A 21,664-nucleotide genomic window follows, 5' to 3' on the forward strand; every position below is an offset into this window, starting at 1 on the left:
CAGAGTATCCTTGCTCTGATACCATTAATTTAAAAAAAAATTGTGAAAGGTCAACATACTAAGCTAAATTCAATACAATGAAATTTAACAGGGATATAGTTTTACACTTGAGTTCACAAACTCAATTTCCTAAATATAATACAGGAAAGGTAAAGTAGAAACCAGTTCACCTAAAAAGGATATGGGAGTTACAGTAGCTTGCAAAATCAGTATGTCTAGATTTCAAGCAATACAAAGAAACCATGATAAAGCCAAAAAAGCTAAAGACCTGCTTTCTACATGAAGAGAGGCCCAGTGTCCAGGTCGACAGGAAGTAGGGCAGAATGCAGTAGGAGTATGTGTTCAGTTCTGGGCAATATATTTTAAGATGATACAGATAAAACTCAAAAGGGCAATCGTAATGACAAAAAATCTCAAGATCATGCATAAAAAGATTAGCTGAAGGAACTAGGAATGAAAAAAATTTGGAAGGAATATATTGCCTTTTTAGGCACATGCTGAAGTAGGACCTCACTAAGATCCCTTTCAACTATCAAAAAAAAAAAATCAAAATTGGTGCTATTGTGAAGTTATTTTCATATATTTAATGGGCTGTCACGGGAGAAGGGGAAGAATTACGAGAAACCGATAGACATGTCAAAGAGACTCTGAATCCTATTCTGCATTAGGATATTATTTCTTTATTCATGAACCTGCAATGGCTTTGCAATAATATAAAGTGCAAATGCCTTAGCTAAATATTTAAGGCTCTCTATAGACTGACCATAATTCAACTTTTCCAATTTTATTTCCCAAAATCCTCAGTAAGAACCCCATATTTTAGCAAAGTACAGTCTCATTATCCATCAAAACTAATCATACTAATTATCAAATACAATCTTAAACTTTGACCATTTTTGCCTCTTTCATTTGAAGGCCTTTCGTTCTCCATACTGAATATCCAAATCATACCTTCTCTAAAATAAATTTTGTGGCTCATCCAGGCCACAATCTTTTTAACTCAGCCTTGAAATTTTATGTTATTTATTGTTACTTGTTTCACATCTATGTCTTATTTCCCCAATTAAAAGTAAATTTGTGGAAGGCAGGGATGTTTTTTTTTTTTTCATAGTTCTTATGTACCACTCTCAGTATCTGAAATACTTAGAAACATTTTAAGCTGCTCAAATATATTATATGAACATTTTATACTTAAAAATTCACTAAAATATTTATTAATGTACACATAGAAAGTAAACTATTCTAGAAATAAAAGTTATGAAATTTAAATAACTTTAAGCATTAAATTAATACATACCCTCTCTGAAACAAATCAACATTGTAGAACTTGTGTAGCTCCACAGAGAATTCTACCATTGCTTGGACTTCAGTCATTTTTAATTTTATACATAGAAGATAAAGCTAGAAATAGCACTAGTTAATAAAGAAAAAAAAGTAATGAGAAATGGGGTAGAAAATAAGCTTTAAAACATCTTGTTTTCAAATATTTGTTACATAAAAGAAACACGATCAATAGTTATAAAAAAAAAAAGGGCACTGAGCCTTGAGCTCAATTTAATCAAATGCCACCAGAAAATCATTTCTTTGAGTGCTCTTAAATACTGTAAAAATACAAAAATATTTTCCCTAATCTCATCTAACAGATATAGCAAATCATTAATAAAAGTTCAAAACTGACTTTGTCATCTAATATTAGCATCCTTAAGAATTTTAATTTACATTTTATTAAAACAAACTACCCATTACCCCTTTTTCAACTCTGTAATGTATACAAACAGATCCCAGGATTATCAGAAGAGACATTCTTTTCATCTTCACAAATTTATAAACAATTTACTTCTAAAGGGCAGAAAATTTTTAACGGATAATTTTAAAGACAAAATTAATTTTAAAAATTAAGAGCATGAGAAAACAATATCCTGAAAGCCATTTTAAATCTATGTTCAAGAGAAACATTTCATTCTTACCTCTTCTGATCAAAATTTCATCCTAATATATGAAATAGTAAATCTTTTCCTTCCAGTTATTTACTCTTGTTAAAAGAATATTCTTTTCCTATAAAAAGAAGAGAGATTACAAATAGTGATGACATGAAAAAGTGCTTTAATTATTTGTATTTGTATATATTGTATTTATGTGATCTATAAAACTTGAGGCAAAATTTGTGTAGAAAAGACATTTCCTCTGCATAGCTTCACTATTTGCATTATCAGCTACCATAACTCTACAAAGCAGGACACAAGACCTGGCAGCTTCAAGGACCATCTCAGCTGAATTTGGGCTTATCATCAAGATTAAAATTTTCAGCTATACCACTTCTCAATCGCCATGAAGAGAAGGCTGGCAAGCTGCACTTGTTGGGGGATAAAAATAGGGGGAAGGATTCATTTTGAGAAACATCTTCATCTTGGCTCCTTAAAATATTAAAATAAGTATCTTTATTAAAGGCCCCACTTTCTTATATTTTCAAAGAACATTATTAGGCAAGGATTTTCTCTGATGTACTCAATTTGGAAATCCCTACCCCTCCCTATCCCTATCTCCCTCCCAAAGCAAGAGAAGGTTGACTTATGTTTAAAATGAAAAAATGAATTCTTCTTTCATTTCATTTCCCATCTTTTTACATGAAACCACTCAAAGAACAGGTTAACATGAGAAGCATATTTGCGCTTCTAACTTCTATTTTTATATTGTTGTTAGGCATTTTAAAATATTTTGCTAAAAACAAGTTGCCTGAATAAAATTTCAAATATTATTTCTAGACAGAAATTATCTTTACTCCTTAAACAACTTCAGAAATTAGAAATGTTAGAATAGAAAGATCTGATTAAGGGGGCAGCTAGGTGGCGCAGTGGATAGAGCACCAGCCTTGAGTTCAGGAGGACCCAAGTTCAAATCTGGTCTCAGACACTTAACATTTCCTAGCTGTGTGACCCTGGGCAAGTCACTTAACCCCAGCCTCAAAAAAAAAAAAAGAAAAGAAAAGAAAAGAAAAGAAAGAAAGGTCTGATTAAATTTTCACTTCAGAAAAATCTTATCTCCATTAGGACCTCTATCTTAAAAGCCCAGCTTTATCAATAATAAAGTAACACATCTCTGTAGGGTTTTAAAATTTTCAAACTGGCATACATTATATCACATGATTCTCACTGAAGCTTTATTATAAGGTATGTAAACTAAGTTATCATTACCCTCATTTTATAAATATGAATCTGAGGCTCCTAAGTTAAATGATTTGCCCAGATTCATAAAACAAACAAATGCCTGAAATGTGAACTCAGATCTCTCCCTACACCAGAAATCCACTGTTCTTTCCATTATACCATGTTATTTGCCCTATAGGGAGCAAAAAGATGTCTGAAGAAAGTAACTATGAGCAAAAATCTTTCTCATTTTCCTTACTCAGAAGCCTAATTGCTTCAATGAAGAATCAAAGGACTCTTTGGGAAGAAAATGTACAGAGACAAAAAACATATTAATTCTGAAACATGAACACTTTAAAATTCTTACTTGAAAGTAGCAGAGGACACTAATCTACCTCCAGTTGTACTAGTTTTCCAAATCTGGTAATCTACTTGGAGAAGCAAATAACATGCCTATATTAATTTTTCCAAAAAGAATCATTTTTATTCTAAGTATTCTACTTTCTCCTCAGGTCCACTGAAATCCTATTTACCCATTGCTTGGTATATTTCTTGTGCCCTTTGGAATTCTCATTCCACCATCAATAAATTCTATGTACACTTAAGGTTTCAACTAGCATTTCATAAGATGGTAAAGTGGATGTAAAGCTGGACCTAGAGGTCAGGAAGATTTAAATTTAAATTCAGTCTCAGACACTTACTATGGTGTGAGACTTTGAGCAAAGTCACATTTTAATCTCTGGCTCAGTTTCTTCAATTGTTAAATGAAAATAATAACATTACTTTCCAGATACTCTTACCACTATGAAGATCAGAAGGCAGGCACATAGTAGGTACTATATAAATGCTTCTTCCCCTTCCCCCCCCCTCCCCTCAGTGTGCCAGATACATTGCTTCAGTGGTGAGGTTACAAATACAAAAGGTCAGTCAGTTGCCACTCTAAAGAAGTTTACATTCTACAGAGTGGGGGGAGGGGGGAAGAGAAGGGAGAATATCAAATGTTCACAGAGAAATAAACACAAAACAACTGAGAATGTAGAAGGGGATGAAATTCCTTGAAGAAAGTGTCATTTTTTAGGTGATCCTTGAGGATGTAGAAGGGGATGAAATTCCTTGAAGAAAATGTCATTTCTAGGTGATCCTTGTAAGGAATTAAGGAATTCCAAGATGGTGAAGAGAGAGAGCATTCTAATCAAGAGGAACAATCTTCACATAAGTATGGAAAAGGAAAATAAAATGACACATTTGGGGAACAGCCAAGTAGGCCACTTGGGTTGCTGAATAGAGTGCAGGGAGAAGAATAATTTTTTAAATGCCTAGCAAGATAGGAGCTAGTTTATAAAGGGCGTTAAAAACCAAATATGGGAGTATTTTCTTTCATAATGTATTTCAACACTTTCAAAAGGATTTTAATATATGGCCAATGGTCTTGCTCCATATTCCATTCTCTGCCAGCATCCTTGGAGATTTACAAATAATGCTGACAATCTGATAGCCTGACCACAAAAATCCTGATTTCCCTTGATTCCAACAAATTCACTGTTCATTCCATTTCAGTCACACATCAATGAATTCACATTCTCTTAAACTCTATTTCTTGGCTAGAACTTTGGAGTTCTATCTTCTGAATACAAACTCCAAAACTTGTAACTCTTGGTTGAAGAGACACCACATTCTTTTAGTTATTTTTCCAATAAATGCTATTTCTCTGGTTTCTTATCTTTTTCCAGATTTCTTAACAAGGATATTATATTTATTAAGGTCTGTCATCAAATTTCTAGTCTATTTTCTCTTGAAAATGTTATTCATGACTTCTGGCCAAGATGGTGTAATGGACACACAATTTAAGCTCCGCATTTTGTCTCAGAATTTATTTCATGACAAGCCTCGGAATTAGTGCTTGACAGAAAAAAACAAAACAAAACAAACAAACAAACAAAAAAACCCAAATAATTACTAACAGAAGACGACATCCTTGAAATTTGCCAAAAAAGGTCTGTTTTTGTTCTGGGGTGGGGACGACCAGATTGAGCACAGGTTGAGGGCAAGCAGTGAAAGCATGGCAGGCAGCTCACACTGCTCAGACTTGAGTGGGGAGGGGTGTTAATCTGTCTTGCCAGCAAGTCAGGAGCAGCAGAGAAGGTGTAAACATATGAGGTAAAGACTAAAACCCTGAAAAGCTAGTTTCTCTCGGCACCTGGTCACCTCCACCCCCACCCAGGGTGTCTCAGCCCATTCTTAAAACCTCAGAGTCTCAGAGTACAGATGCAGCCATTGCTGTCCTGCTAGTGCCTCACTGCTGTCCCCCACAGTCTGTAGAGGAAGCCTGGTAATACCATCCAGCCCCCCCCCAAAAAAATCAGACTCATTTGTTTTTCTTGTTAGTTTGTTTACTTTGATTCTTCTCTGACAAAATGAGCAAAAAATTAAAAAGGACTCTAACGATTGATAGCTTCTATATGGATAGAGAGCAGACTTTAAACCCTGAGGAGGCTAAAAACAGACTGTCTCCAGATGAATCTCCAAAGGGAGATATGATCTGCTCCTCAATACACAAAACTGTCATAGAAGAAATTAAAAAGGCTCTCACAAGAGAGCTACAAGAAAAATGGGAAAAAGGAAAGGGAAGCTTGCCAAGAGAATCTGGATAAGTCATCCCACTCATTTAAAGATAGAGTAGATAAAGAAATCAAATATTTGAAAAACAAAATTAGTGAGTTGGAAAAAGAAAATAGATCTCTAAAAAATAAAATTGGCGAAATGGGAAAAAATTCCATAAAACAAAACAATTCACTTAAAAACCCAATTGGACAGTTAGAAAAAGATATAAAAAAAGTGACTTAAGAAAATACTTCATTGAAAATCATAACTGAAGAAATAGAATTGAATGACTCAAGGAGACACCAAGAGTCAGTCAAGCAAAACCAAAAAAAAATGAAACAATGGGAAAAAAATGTTAAATACCTTCTTGAGAAAACAACAGACCTAGAAAATAGATCCAGGAGAGACAATCTGAGAATAATTGGACTCCCTGAAAAATATGATGAAAAAAAGACCCTGGACACTATTTTCCAGGAAATAATCAAAGAGAATTGCTCAAATGTTTTAGAAACAGAAGGTAATATAGACCTTGAAAGAATTCATGAATCACCTATTGAAAGGGACCCTAAAATTAAAACACCAAGAAATATAGTGGCCAAATTCAAGAACTATCAGACGAAGGAAAAAATGCTGCAAGGTGCTAGAAAAAAATCATTTCAAATATGGAAGAGCCACAGTAAGGATTACCCAGGATCTAGCAGTGTCCACATTAAAGGACTGAATCTGATATTCCAAAAGACTAAGGAACTTGGAATGCAGCCAAGAATAACTTACTCAGCAAAAATGAGCATCTTTTTCCAGGGAAGTAGATGGACATTCAAAGAAATAAGTGAATTCCATCTATTCTTGATGAAAAAACCGGATCTAAACAAAAAGTTTGATCTCCAAATATAGAACTCAAGAGATTCCTAAAAAGGTAAAAAGAAATCTCAAGAACTATATTTCTGCCATAAAGATAAATAAAGAACACATGTATAATTTGTTCTAGAAACTAGAGGTGGAAAGGAAATCATACAAGAAAAAAGGGCAAAGTGGTGGCACTACATCTCACAAAGAGGCAAAGGTAACCTATTATATCTGAGAGAAAGAATGAAGGGGAATGAACATAGTATAGTGTGTATCATATTCTCATTAGAATTGGCTTTAAGAGAAAAATATAGACATATTCGATTTATGGTGAATCTCCTTTCACTTTACTGAAAAGTGGGAGGGGAAAAGTGAAAAGGGAAGGAGTAAGCCAAATGGAAGGGAATACAGAACTTGTGAGGAAAAGGGGTAAAATAGGGGCAAAATTGTAAGGTGGGGGAGAGGTACTAAAAAGGGAGGCCTGTGAGAAGCAAGCTGTGCTCACAAATTTAATAATGGGGAGGGGGACAAGAGGGAAGGAAAAGAGAAAAGCATAAGCAAGGATTAACAAGATGGCAAGTAATATAGAATTAGTAATTTTGACCATAAATGTGAATGGGGTAAACTCCCCCATAAAAAGGAAGTGATTAGCAGATTGAATTAAAAGCCAGAATCCTACAATATGTTGTTTATAGGAAACACACCTGAAACAAGGTGATACATACAGAATAAAGGTAAAAGGTTGGAGCGGAATCTATTATTCTTCAGGTGAAGCCAAAAAAAGCAGGGATAGCCATCCTCATCTCAGATCAAGCAAAAAGCAAAAATTGATCTAATTAAGAGATAAGGAAGGGTACTATATTTTGCTAAAGGATAGCATAGATAATGAAGCAGTATCAATATTAAACATATATGCACCAAATGATGTAGCATCTAAATTCTTAAAAGACAAATTAAGAGAGCTGCAAGAAGAAATAGATAGCAAAACTATAATAATAGGAGATCTCAACTTTGCACTCTCAGAATTAGATAAATCAAACCACAAAATAAATAAGAAAGAAGTCAAAGAGGTAAATAGAATACTAGAAAAATTAGATATGATAGATCTTTGGAGAAAACTAAACGGAGAGAGAAAGGAGTACACTATCTTCTTAGCAGTTCATGTAACCTATACAAAAATTGACTATATATTAGGACATAAAAACCTCAAACTCAAATGCAGTAAAGCAGAAATAGTAAATGCATCCTTTTCAGACCATGATGCAATGAAAATTACATTCAATAAAAAGCTAGGGGAAAATAGACCAAAAAATAATTGGAAACTAAATAATCTCATACTAAAGAATGATTGGGGGAAACAGCAAATCATAGACATAATAACTTCACCCAAGAAAATGACAATAATGAGACATCATACCAAAATGTGTAGGATGCAGCCAAAGTAGTAATAAGGGGAAATTTTATATCTCTAGAGACCTACTTGCATAAAATAGAGAAAGAGAAGGTCAACGGATTGGTTAAAAATTAGTTAAAAATGCTAGAAAAAGAACAAATTAAAAAACCTCCAGACAAACACAAAACTTGAAATTCTAAAAATAAAAGGAGAGCTTAATAAAATTGAAAGTTAAAAAAAAAATTATTGAATTAATAAAACTAAGAGTTGGCTCTACGAAAAAAACCAACAAAATAGACAAACCCTTAGTAAATCTGATTAAAAAAAGAAAAGAGGAAAATCAAATTGTTAGTTTTAAATATGAAAAGGGAGAACTTGCCACTAATGAAGAGGAAATTAGAACAATAATTAGGAGTTACTTTGCCCAACTTTATGCCAATAAATTCGATAACTTAAATGAAATTGAAGAATATCTTCAAAAATATAGCTTGCCCAGATTAATAAGAGGAAGTAAATTGGTTAAACAGTCCCATCTTAGAAAAAGAAATAGAACAAGCTATTAATCAATTTCCCAAGAAAAAATCCCCAGGACCAGATGGTTTTACATGTGAATTCTACCAGACATTTAAAGAACAATTAACTCCAATGTTATAAACTATTTGAAAAAATAGGGATTGAAGGAGTCCTACCAGATTCCTTTTATGACACAGACATGGTGCTGATACCTAAACCAGGTAAGTTGAAAACACAGAAAGAAAATTATAGGCCAACCTCCCTAATGAATATTGATGCTAAAATCTTAAATAAGATATTAGCAAAAAGATTCCAGAAGGTCATCCCCAGGATAATACACTATGACCAAGTAGGATTTATACCAGAAATGCAGGGCTGGTTCAATATTAGGAAAACTATTAGCATAATCGACTATATCAATATGATCATCTCAACAGATGCAGAAAAAGCATTTGACAAAATCCAACATCCATTCCTAATAAAAACACTTAAGAGTATAGGAATAAATGGACTATTCCTTAAAATAGTCAGGAGCATATATTTAAAATCATCAATAAGCATCATATGTAATGGGTTTAAACTGGAACCTTTTCCAGTAAGATCAGGATAGTTGCCCACTATCACCATTACTATTCAATATTGTATTAGAAATGCTAGCCTCGGCAATAAGAGTCAAAAAAGAGATGAAAAAGAATTAGAGTAGGTAATGAGGAAACCAAACTATCACTCTTTGCAGATGATATAATGGTATACATAGAGAACCCTAGAGATTCTACTAAAAAGCTATTAGAAATAATTCACAACTTTAGCAAAGTTGCAGGATACAAAATAAATCCACATAAATCCTCAGCATTTTTATACATCACCAACAAAATCCAACAGCAGGAGATACAAAGAGAAATTCCATTCAAAATAACTGACAGTTAGTATAAAATATTTGGGAATCTTTATACCAAAGTAAAGTCAAGAATTATATGAGCAAAATTACAAACATTTGCTACAAAAATAAAGTCAGATTTAAATAACTAGAAAGACATTAAGTGCTCTTGAATAGGCAGAGCGAATATAATACAGATGACAATACTCCCTAAACTAATCAATTTATTTAGTGCTATACCAATCAGACTCCCAAGAAACTATTTTAATGACCTAGAAAATATAACAACAAAATTCATATGGAAGAACAAAAGGTTGAGAATTTCAAGGGAATTAATGAAAAAAAAAAAAATCAAATGAAGGTGGCCTCGCTATACCTGATCTAAAACTATATTATAAAGCAGCAGTCACCAAAATCATTTGGTATTGGCTAAGAAATAGAGTAATCAGTGGAATAGGTTAGGTTCACAGGACAAAATAGTGACCAACTATAGCAATCTAGTGTTTGACAAATCCAAAGACCCCAACTTCTGGGATAAAAATTCATTATTTGATAAAAACTGCTGGGAAAACTGGAAATTAGTATGGCAAAAATTAGGCATGGACCCATACTTAACACCACAGACGAAGATAAGATCAAAATGAGTCCATGATTTAGGCATAAAGAACGAGATCATAAATAAATTAGAGGAACATAGGATACTTTACTTCTCAGACTTGTGGAGGAGGAAGGAAATTTGTGACCAAAGAAGAACTAGAGATCATTATTGATCACAAAATAGGAAATTTTAATTACATCAAATTAAAAAGCTTTTGTACAAACAAAACTAATGCAAACAAGATTAGGAGAGAAGTAACAAATTGGGAAAACATTTTTACAGTTAAAGGTTCTGATAAAGGCCTTATTTCCAAAATATATAGAGAACTAACTCTAATTTATAAGAAATCAAGCTATTCTCCAATTGATAAATGGTCAAAGGATATAAACAGACAATTTTTAGATGATGAAATTGAAACTATTTCTACTCATGAGTGTTCCAAATCACTATTGGAGAAATGCAAATTAAGACAACTCTGAGATACCACTACACACCTGTCAGATTGGCTAAGATGACAGGAAAAAATAATGATGAATGTTGGGAGAGGATGTGGGAAAACTGGGACGCTAATGCATTGTTGGTGGAGTTGTGAACGAATCCGAGCAATCTGGAATTATGCCCCAAAAGTCATCAAACTGTGCATACCCTTTGATCCAGCAGTGCTACTACTGGACTTATATCCCAAAGAAATACTAAAGAAGGGAAAGGGATCTATATGTACCAAAATGTATGTGGCAGCCCTTTTTTGTCGTGGCTAGAAACTGGAAAATGAATGGCTGCCCATCAACTGGAAAATGTTTGGGTAAATTGTGGTATATGAATGTTATGGAATATTATTGTTCTGTAAGAAATGACCAGCAGGATGAATACAGAGAGGCTTGGTGAGATTTACATGAAGTGATGCTGAGTGAAATGAGCAGAACCAGGAGATCATTATACACTTCAACAACAATACTGTATGAGGATGTATTCTGATGGAAGTGGAGATCTTTGACAAAGAGAAGATCTAATTCAATTCCAATTGATCAATGATGGACAGAATCAGCTACACCCAGAGAAGGAACACTGGGAAATGAGTATAAACTGTTTGCATTTTTGGTTTTTTTTCCCAGGTTATTTTTATTTTCTAAATCCATTTTTTCCTGTGCAACAAGAAATTCAGTTCTGCACACATATATTGTATCTAGGATATACTATAACATATCTAACATGTATAAGACTGCCTGCCATCTAGGGGAGGGGATGGAGGAAAGGAGGAGAAATTCAGAACAAAAGTGAGTGCAAGGGATAATGTTGTAAAAAAAAAAATTACCCATGCATATGTACCATCAAAAAAAAGTTATAATTATAAAATTAATTTTTAAAATGTAAAAAAAGAAAAAAAAAGAACATATTATTCATTTGGTTGGTTCACCTAGCACCTCTATAAAGATGCCCTTCAAATCTTTATTTCAGTTCCTACTTCTTTTGATCTCCAAATTTGTATTTTCAACTCAGTATCTAAAACTGTAGTTATTTTTCTTTCCAAATCTGTTCCTTTTTGCTTTTAAAATTTCTGTATGTGGTTATCATCTTTTATCTGGTCTTCCAACCTTGTAACTTTGAATCTTCTATCATAAAGCTTATACAGTTACTAGGTCCCATTGATCGCATCTCTACAAGGTCTCTCTAGAGACCATTGTAATCCCTCTATTACAAACTTTCATTAACACACACACACACACACACACACACACACACACACACACACAAACACACTACAAGAATTGCCAAGGACTCCCATCAGTCCTCTAGCCTCCAAGCCAATATAATTACTGTTGGCAGAATAATCTAAATACAGATTTGATTTTACATATTTTTTAAAAATTGTGATTGATTTGCTATCACCTTCTTCGGAAAGTTCAAAATCCACATTCTGTTTGCTTGAAGCACTCTTATTTTCTGGCACTCTATTTTCAGTTGTTCTCTCATATTTCTTCAACTTCCAACTCTGGACAATTTTAAGCTCACCAAAAACATATTATGCTTTCACATCACATGCCTTTTGCTCAAATATGTGTTATGTCTGAATAGCCTCACTCAAATCATTCAAATGCATTTTCACTTAGGAACACTTCTCTGAATTCTTCTAAATTAGTTAACAACTTTACTTTTCAAAGCTCAGATGCATTTTTTAGAAGAAATAATTTTTCTTGCTTCCCATTATTTAGTATTTTATTTTTCCCCAGTTACAGATAAAACAATTTTTGACATTTGTTAAAATTTTGAGTTCCAGATTCTCTCTCTTCCTATCCCCCTCCCCCTTAGAAAGTCACAAGTGATGTCATGCAAAACATTTCCCATAAAACTAAAACTGTAAAAGAAAACACAGAACCCTAACCCACACCCCCTAGAAAAACATCTCAAGAAAAAGTATGCTTCAATCTGTTCTTTTTCTGGGTGCAGATAGTATTTTTTCATCCTAAGTCCTTCAGAATTGTCTTAAAGTGTTCCAAATTACTAATGATCAGAGAAATGCAAATTAAGACAACTCTGAGATACCACTACACACCTGTCAGATTGGCTAAAGTGACAGGAAAAAATGATGAATGTTGGAGGGGATGTGGGAATACTGGGACACTAATGCATTGTTGGTGGAGTTGTGAAAGAATCCGGCCATTCTGGAGAGCAATTTGGAACTATGCCCCAAAAGTTATCACACCGTGCATACCCTTTGATTCAGCAGTGCCACTACTGGGCTTATATCCCAAAGAAATACTAAGGAGGGGAAAGGGACCTATATGTGCCAAAATGTTTGTGGCAGCTCTTTGTGTAGTGGCTAGAAACTGGAAAATGAATGGATGCCCATCAATTGGAGAATGGTTGGGTAAATTATGGTATATGAAGGTTATGGAATATTATTGCTCTGTAAGAAATGACCAGCAGGATGAATACAGAGAAGCTTGGAGAGACTTACATGAACTGATGCTGAGTGAAATGAGCAGAACCAGAAGATCACTATACACTTCAACAACAATACTGTATGAGGATGTATTCTGATGGAAATGGATATCTTCAACACAAAGAAGATCCTACTCACTTCCAGTTGATCAATGATGGACAGAAACAGCTACACCAGAGAAGGAACACTGGGAAGTGAATGTAAATTGTTAGCACTACTGTCTATCTACCCAGGTTACTTACACCTTTGGAATCTAATACTTAATGTGCAACAAGAAAATTGGATTTATACACATATATTGTATCTAGGTTATACTGTAACACATGTAAAATGTATGGGATTGCCTGTCATCTAGGGGAGGGAGTAGAGGAAGGGAGGGGAAAATTTGGAAAAATGAATACAAGGGATAATGGTATAAAAATTACTCATACATATGTATTGTCAAAAATATATAATTATAAAATTAATTTTAAAAAAGAGGAAAAAATAAAAAAAAAGAATTGTCTTAGAACATTGTATTGCAGGGAATAGGCAAGCCATCCACAACTTACCAATTTACAGTATTGCTATTACTTTGTCCTTAAGTACATTTCACTTTTCATGACCTCATGGAAGTCTTTCCAGGTGTTTCTGAGAGCAAACTGCTCATTTCTTATAGCACAACAGTATTCCATTATAATCATGTACCACAATTTGTTCAGCCAATCCCCATTTAATGGGCAATTTCCAATTCTTTGCCCTGAGAAAAGAGCTGTTATATTTTAATATATGTAGGTCCTATTCCTGTTTTAAAAAAATCTCTTTTGTGACACATACTCAGTAGTGGTATTGCTAGGTCAAAGGGTATGCAGGTTTTATAACTGTTGCCTTCTATCTCAATAGAACTGTTGGAAAAAGAAAAATGAACATAAAATCTTTGTAAAAGTTAAAAGCATTAAAATGTTAAGTGGCATTAGTATTATTGGTAAAGGTACATCTTACTTTAAGTAGTGTAGCATTCCTAAAGAGTTACATGTAAACTGAAAGTCAATATTTTAAATATTTATGTTTCCTAATAAATTTCAAGGAATTAACAGAAAATAAACAGAAAATAGAAGAGATCAATGTATATTTAATTATTTTTTTTCATTACCAACCGAAAAAAAAAAGTATATTTGAACCTTAACTCAGTTATGTGTTACATTGGGCAACTTTCTTAACCTCTTTGGATCTCAATTTCCAGAAGTATAAATTGAGAGTCTTGGACTCAATGGAGCTTTAAAGTCCCTTCCAGCTTTAAATCTATGATTTTACCATAAGTTGAAGAAAAAGTAGTTAAATAGTACCAAGTTCATACTGAGAAACTATGGGGGGAGGGGACAGTAGCACCACAATGTTCAAAGTATTTATTAAAGAATCACTTTCTAAAATATCTTAGTTAAGATTAATTTTTTTTAAATTGACAACAGTAATATCTAAAATGACAGCTAAAAAACCATCAATAGCTATCTACTCATGTACTTACTTTCAAATTTGTACACAGCATGAGAATCATCTAAAGTTGTACTAAAACGATTTTACTAAAAAATTGTATAAAAAAGCATTTAACTCAGAAGAAATGTAGCCTTAAAGAATCTCCTTCAATAAGGAAATTTCCACATATACATTTTTCACATGAGATTCCTTGAGCAATATACATAAACTATGCACAAAGGATAAACTGTGTATATTTTTTGAATTTAGCAATAATTCTACTATAAGATCTATATCCCAAAGAGATCATAAAAAAGGAAAATATATTTATAGCAACACCATAAATAACTATAACTTCACTTTGTGAAGGCAAAGAAATAGAAATTGAAGTGACATCCATCATTTGGGGAATGATTGAACAAGTTGTAATGGAATACTGTCTCGTGCTATGATGAGTAGGCAGATTTCAGAAAAACCTGGATACACTTACATGAACTGACGCCAAATACAGTGAACAGAATCAGGAAAACATTGTACAGTAGCATTGTGGAATGATTAACTATGAATAACTTAGCTCTTCTCAGCAATACAATGATCCCAAGGCAATTTCAAAAGATTCACATTGGAAAAAGCTATCCACATCCAGAGTAATAAGAACAGATATAGTAGGCTAAATGTAGATGAAGCATACCATTTTTACTTTCCTGTGTAAGTGTGTGTATGTGTGTTTTCCTTCTCTCATAACATGATTGATATGGAAATGTTTTACATAATTGTACATATGTAAACTATATCAAATCGTTTACTCTTTTAAGAAAGGGCCAGGGGAAGGATGGAGAAAATTTGGAACTAGAAATTTTTTTTTAAATGAATGTTAAAAATCGTCTTCAAATGTAATTAGGGAAAAAAGTTTTTTAAAAAATTACAAACTTCTATTATAAAGAAATGTAACCATGGATTAACTTTAAATTACACAACTTTGATTATAAAACATTAAATAAAAAAGAGGAAGATGTACACTCAACAACTAACATTTTCATGAAGGATAAGCTTATATAAGATCTAAGGGCAGAAAGAATTTCCTAAAAATGGTGAGGGGTTCACCATAGCCCAATTAGTGAATAATAATATTGATTGTAACTAACCCTTAAATATCACAGGGACTCCTCATTGATTATAAAAGAGATATGCCTAAACAGCTAAATAATGTCTCATATTCAGACTGTGATATGCATTTAGATAGACAGTCCATAGATTTTTTTCGACTTCAGAACCCCTGTAACAATTCCTATAATAGGAACTACTGTTAATCTTGTAACAAGAACTACTGTTAACAGTGGGCTGGGTCTAGAACTGTGTAGGAAAAATGGAGTATGTTGGAGAGCCTCTGGCAAAGTGCCACTACACTTTTAATTATATTAGGCTACTTACTAGAACAAAGACCCATTAAAAAGTATAAAAAGGAAAAAAGTATAAAAAGTGTATGTATGTATATATATGTACATATGCATGGATACACACACACACACACACACACACACACACACACACACACACACACACACACACAGTATTATTCCCCTGACAATGAAGTATTGTTACTTATGTGAGAATACCATAATTTCTAAGGAATCACTGTGACAGATGACACACAGAAGTATGGTGGCTGTAAGCAGAATGTAATGTATTTCCAATTATTAATTATACAAAGGAAGTCATAAGGAAATGAAAATTAGAAAAAGATATGGGTGGATCACATGATAACAGTTATAGTCTAAGTAATGGCATCCAGCAGACTGTGGAGGATAAAGGAAAAACAAGGATAAGAATCACACAAGATGAGAAGGCATAGATAATCTGAGATTTGATTTGGCTGAGTACTTATATTAATGACTTCACATGTTCAATAAAGTAATTCTTGATAAAAACAAAGAAATGCTTTAAAGATAAAATGGTATAATATAAAATTTTGGAATTAAAATCCTTTATAAACACACACACACAGGATATACATGCATGTACATATACATACATATAATTATGTATTACATTCCCCCCACACACAAAATTCTTCATACATTTCTTAGTCTCCTTCTCTAAGCTTTTTATTATGTCTTACTCTAGCTATGTAAATTTTGGTTAATCGTTTTCCTTTTTCTACTTACTTTACTAGTGTAAAAATGCAAGTACATCTGCACTGATATAAGGGAGAATGAAATTTTAAAAATAAAAAAAATGATGATGTATACATGTGAGTGCTTGAAGAAAATAAAATGGAAGAGAAAAGGAATTGGTGAAATAAGTAGGGACAATCAAACAATTAACAAGCATTTATTATGTGCTAGACCCGTACTAGGCACTGGGCATACAAAGGAAATAAAAAGCCCTTTCTCCCAACAAGCTTATATTCTATGGAGAAGAGATATGTACACATTTAAATTCATATAAAACCAACACAGGCAAGATATGGAATACAAAGCAATTTTGTGGGAGGAGGTACTAAAACTGGAAATCAAGCAAGGTTTTATACATAGGAGATGATTAGAGATCTAAGGGAAACAAGGATTCTAAGAGGCAAAAATGAGGAAAGAATGCATTCTAGGCATAATAACCCATGATAAAGCAACTAGAATACTATGAGAAATAACTAGGCCATTTTGACTGGATCAGAGAGCATTAAGAAAAGTGAAAGATGAAGTTGGAAAGGAAGATCAAAGTTAGGTTGTAAAGGGCTTTAAATACCTAAAAGAGTAGTTTATATTTTATATTGGGGGTACAGGGAGCCACTAGAGTTTATCATGTAAACAAGAGAGTAAGATGGTCAGACCAATGATGAATTGGGAAGAGAATAAATTGGAAGCAGGTAAACCAATTGAGGATTATTGCACTGGTAATAAGGGACTGAATATAGTAGCTGCATGAATGGAGAAGATTGGATATGTGGAGGCAGAATTAGTAAGACCTGGCAACTAAATGGGTATGTGGGGTAAAGAAGAATCAATCAACAATTATTTATTAAGTACCTATTATGAACCAGGCATTTTGCAAAAACAAAAGTGAAACAATCCCTGCTCTCAAGAAGTTTACATTCTAAAGGGGAGAGACAAAATGGAAGTATATATAAAATAAGAAGTCAAGGATCGTTTTAAGATTGCAAACTCTTGTAATTATTGACAGTAAGAATAGAGAAAACAAGAGAGTACAAATTGTGAAAATATTCAAACCCTGTAGCCCAGAGATCACACTCCTAGGAGCATACCCAAAGGAAGTTAGTGAGAGCAGCAATAAACAATACATTCATACAAAATTGTTCATAAAAGTATTATTTGTGGAAAAAAAAACTAGAAATAAAATATGTACTCAACAATTAGGAAAATGGTTGAAAAATGTTATGAGGATGTAATGGTATATTACCCCATAATAAGAAATATAATTTGGAGAAAACATGGTACAAATTACATCAAGTGCTATTTAGTGAAGAATTGTATAGCCAAAATATACCCAACCACAAAATTTCAATAAAGTCAACATAAGCCAAAAATAAAAAAAGTGAAGGGATAGAAAACGAAAAGCTGATATTCGTTGTTATAATTACTTCTTTTTCAGTATTTGCTCACTTGTTTTTGAAATACCACAATATGAGTAAATTTCATTTTTCATTTTTAAAGATTAGGAATCAGGAACCCATAGCAGCAATGACATATCCAAGTTACTCCAGTTTCTTGGAAAATTAAAATGAGTGAATTAAAATTAAGATGATGTGTGGTCCTTCAATCAAAATTTGACAATGAATATTTCTGCTATGGATGAACTGTTTGTGAAGGGCTTGTCCACACCTGTCTGGGATGAATTTACTTGGGTGGATGCAGCTATTAAGTAGTAGTTGTTTTTAAACCAATGTGAGTACATAACAATCTGGCTCTAGTTACAATCAAAAATGTGAGATGCATCTGGTATATCTCGAGGACTACTAATTCTGGATCCCTGCCACCCAAGTACAAACTTCTTTTTGGCCAGAGTCCACCAGAAAATAGGTATATGAGAACCCTATTATTTCCATCCACTAGAAGATTGACCACTTTTCACATCTTGTTTAGTACTGTACCTATTTCTTTGATCAAATAACCAGACACTTGGGTATCATGTATTCCAGCTATAGTAATGACAGATGAGACCCCAAGTGAACTTTATGGTATTAATTCTGGCCCAGTGAGTATACCTTAGAAATTCTGAACTACTTTAGTGGTAGGGAAACAATCATAAGGTATCAACTTTAGATCACCAACCAAACCATGCTACTCCAAGTGGCAAGACATCACACAACATTCATCCTAAATAAATTCTAATTCTACGTTTTCCCTGTAGTATCATGGGGTTATTGGTTAATGTTACAAAAGTCAGTCATCCTATAGATCTTACAAAAGCATACCTTCAGCATTTAGGACTGTGGAAGTTATTGACCAAAACAGGATATACCACTGTTACTAACAGTATTAAACGTTCTAATCATTTATGTCCCAAAGGGTTCCACCCTGAATTCTCTCCTTTTCTACACTACTACATTACTTCATCAGCTCTCAATAGATTTAATAATTATTGCTATGCTGATTCTCAAATCTACCTATTCTAACTGCTCTGTTGACCTCCAATTCTTATCTCCAACTCCCTAGTAGACATCAGAAACTCAAAATATCTAAAATCAAGCACTATTTCCCCCCTATCTTTCCCATTTCACCCCCTACATCTTCTCTATTACTGTGGAGAACACCACCAACCTCCTCCCTGTATCTCAGGCTTGTAACCAAGGTGCATCCTCCTCACAATCTTTCACTCCCCATAGCCAATCTGTTACTAAAGCCCATGAATTCCACCTTTGCAATCTCCTGAATAACCTTTTCTCTCCTAATAGCAGTCTCATTGTAGTGTAACTCATGCTTAGACTATTACAATAGATTACTGGTGGATATACCTGCCTCAAATCTCTACTTATTCCAACTCATCCTTCATTCAGAAACCAAAGTGATATTTCTAAAGTTCAGGTTCAAATATGTTACACTTCCTCTCACCTAATTCAATAAACTCTAGTGCAGGGTTCTCAAACTACAGCGGGCCAGATGCAGCCGCTGAGGACATTTATGTGGCCCTCCGGGTTATGGCATATGATCTGAGGGGTGGAGACAGAATGTGAGTTTTTGTTTTTACTGTAGTCCAGCCCTCCAACAGTCTGAGGGACAGTGAACTGGCCCTCCTATTTAAAAAATTTGAGGACCACTGCTCTAGTGGTTTCATATTACTTCTAAGATCAAATACAAAATCTTTTTGGCATTCAAAGCCTTTCATAAGCTAGCCCCATCCTACCTTTCCATTGGTCTTATACTGGTTTCCTGCCATGAACTCTTAAATCTAGGAATGCTGTCTTTGAAAATCTAGGAACAAACATCTCATATCTAAGCTCCAAGCATTTTTTCTGTGATGCCTCCCATGTTTGGGGTGCTCTCCCATCATCTCTACTTACTGATTTCCCTGGCTTCCTTTTAAGTTCCAATTAAAATTCCATCTTCTGCAAGAAACCTTTCCCAACCTCTCTTAATTTTAGTGTTTCCCTACTGTTAATTATTTCCTATTTATTCTGCATATAAGCTGTTCCTATACATCCTGCATATACATCAAATATATGTTTGCTAGTTGTCCCCTCAATTAGATTTTAAGTCTTTTGAGGGTAAAGGAGGCTTTTTGATTTTTTTGATCCCCAGCACTTATCATAGTGTCAGGCATATTGCAGACACTTTATAAATGTTATATGCCAAAAGAACAACTGTGCATACTCTCTGATCCTGCAGTATCACTACTGCGTATGTATCCGAAAGAGATCATAAAAGAGGGGAAAGGAACCATATATGCAAAAATGTTTGTGGCAGCCTTTTTTGTATTGGCAAGGAACTGGAAACTGAGTGGATGCCCATCAGTTGGGGAATAGCTGAATAAGTTATAATATATATGTTATGGAGTATAATTATTCTATAAGAAGTGATCATCAGGATGATTTCAGAGAGGCCTGGAGAGACTTACATGGACTGACACTGAGTGAAATGAGTAGAACCAAGAGAGCATTGAGCATATTAAAAAGATTATGTGATGATCAATTGTGGTGAACTTGATTCTTTTTAACAATGTGGTGACTCAAAGCAATTCCAATAAAGTTGGGATAGAAAATGCAAGCTGTATCCAGAGAGGATTATGAAGACTGAATGCGGATCAGAACATAGTATTTTCATTTTTTTGTTGTGGTTGATTGCTTGTTGTTTTTTTTTCCCCTTTGATCTGATTTTTCTTGTACAGCATGATAAATGTGGGAAATATGTATATAAGAATCGCACAAGCTTAACATATACTGGGTTACTTGCTTTCTAGGGGAGAGGGGAGAGGGAAGGGAAGGAGAAAAATCTGGAACACAAGGTTTTGCAAGGTAAATGTTGAAAACGATTGTTGCATGTATTTTGAAAATAAAAAGCTATTATTAAAAAATGTTTTTTGATGTTCATTGACTGACTGAACACACTTCAATACCAGGATTATCAGGATATGTTTAACACAGTCAAAGCAGAAGCTGCCCCCACATAGGCTGTTCAATTGTACTATATCAATCTAAGCCCAACAGCTCCAATTTAGTCAACCACATTTATTCACATTGACTCATACCAGTTATGGTAATTCTTAGAAAACAAAAAGAAAAAAAGAAAAGATGGGAAGATTCATCACATTCCTTTTCCTTGAGGAGTCCTAGTGCTATTATGTTTAAACAAAACGGAATGGGGCAGAATTATAATCCATTACAACTATAATTTATCACTATTCCTCACCTTATTACACTATTTTGGGACTTCTCTGACTGTTCATCAGGTCACTGTGTTAGGTATCCTTTCTTCCTTTCCCTATCCCCAATTGTGAGCTTTCTTTTACATTCTTAATTCCTCCTTGAGACTATAAGTTTCTTGAGGCACTGCCTTTCTTCTCTTATTAATATTTCCATTATTTGTAGTGCCTGGTACATAGTAGGTACTCAATAAAGATGTGTAGTTATTGTTCTGCTGTAAACTTATACATATTTTGGTGGGGAAGAGTTCTAAAAAATGCTTTTGAAAATCAAAGATGAATCTATTTATTACTTTCAACACCAGGAACCTAAATAATAGTTAACAAATTGGCTGGCATTACCATCCTATTTTGCTTCTGTGCTGAACAGTAGCCTGATAAAGTAAACAATCTTGAAAATGAAATCAGAAAGATCTGGATTCAAGTC

General features: G+C 33.8%; 1 protein-coding gene across 5 annotated transcripts in view; it reads right to left on the minus strand.

Annotated features, from left to right (window-relative positions):
* Positions 1–21,664, minus strand: part of FAM135A (family with sequence similarity 135 member A) — a 110,657-nt gene that overhangs the window by 81,770 nt on the left and 7,223 nt on the right. For all 5 annotated transcript variants that reach the window (XM_074310571.1, XM_074310569.1, XM_074310570.1 and 2 more), the window contains exons 2-3: positions 1,968–2,055; positions 1,298–1,413 (exon numbers count right to left, since the gene is read on the minus strand). In XM_074310571.1, the coding sequence (XP_074166672.1) occupies positions 1,298–1,374 (77 nt within the window). In that variant the 5' untranslated portion in view covers positions 1,375–1,413; positions 1,968–2,055. The remainder of the gene's footprint in view (positions 1–1,297; positions 1,414–1,967; positions 2,056–21,664) is intronic.

The sequence above is a fragment of the Sminthopsis crassicaudata genome, chromosome 4 (genome assembly GCF_048593235.1).
Source record: "Sminthopsis crassicaudata isolate SCR6 chromosome 4, ASM4859323v1, whole genome shotgun sequence".
NCBI classification, from domain to species: domain Eukaryota; kingdom Metazoa; phylum Chordata; class Mammalia; order Dasyuromorphia; family Dasyuridae; genus Sminthopsis; species Sminthopsis crassicaudata.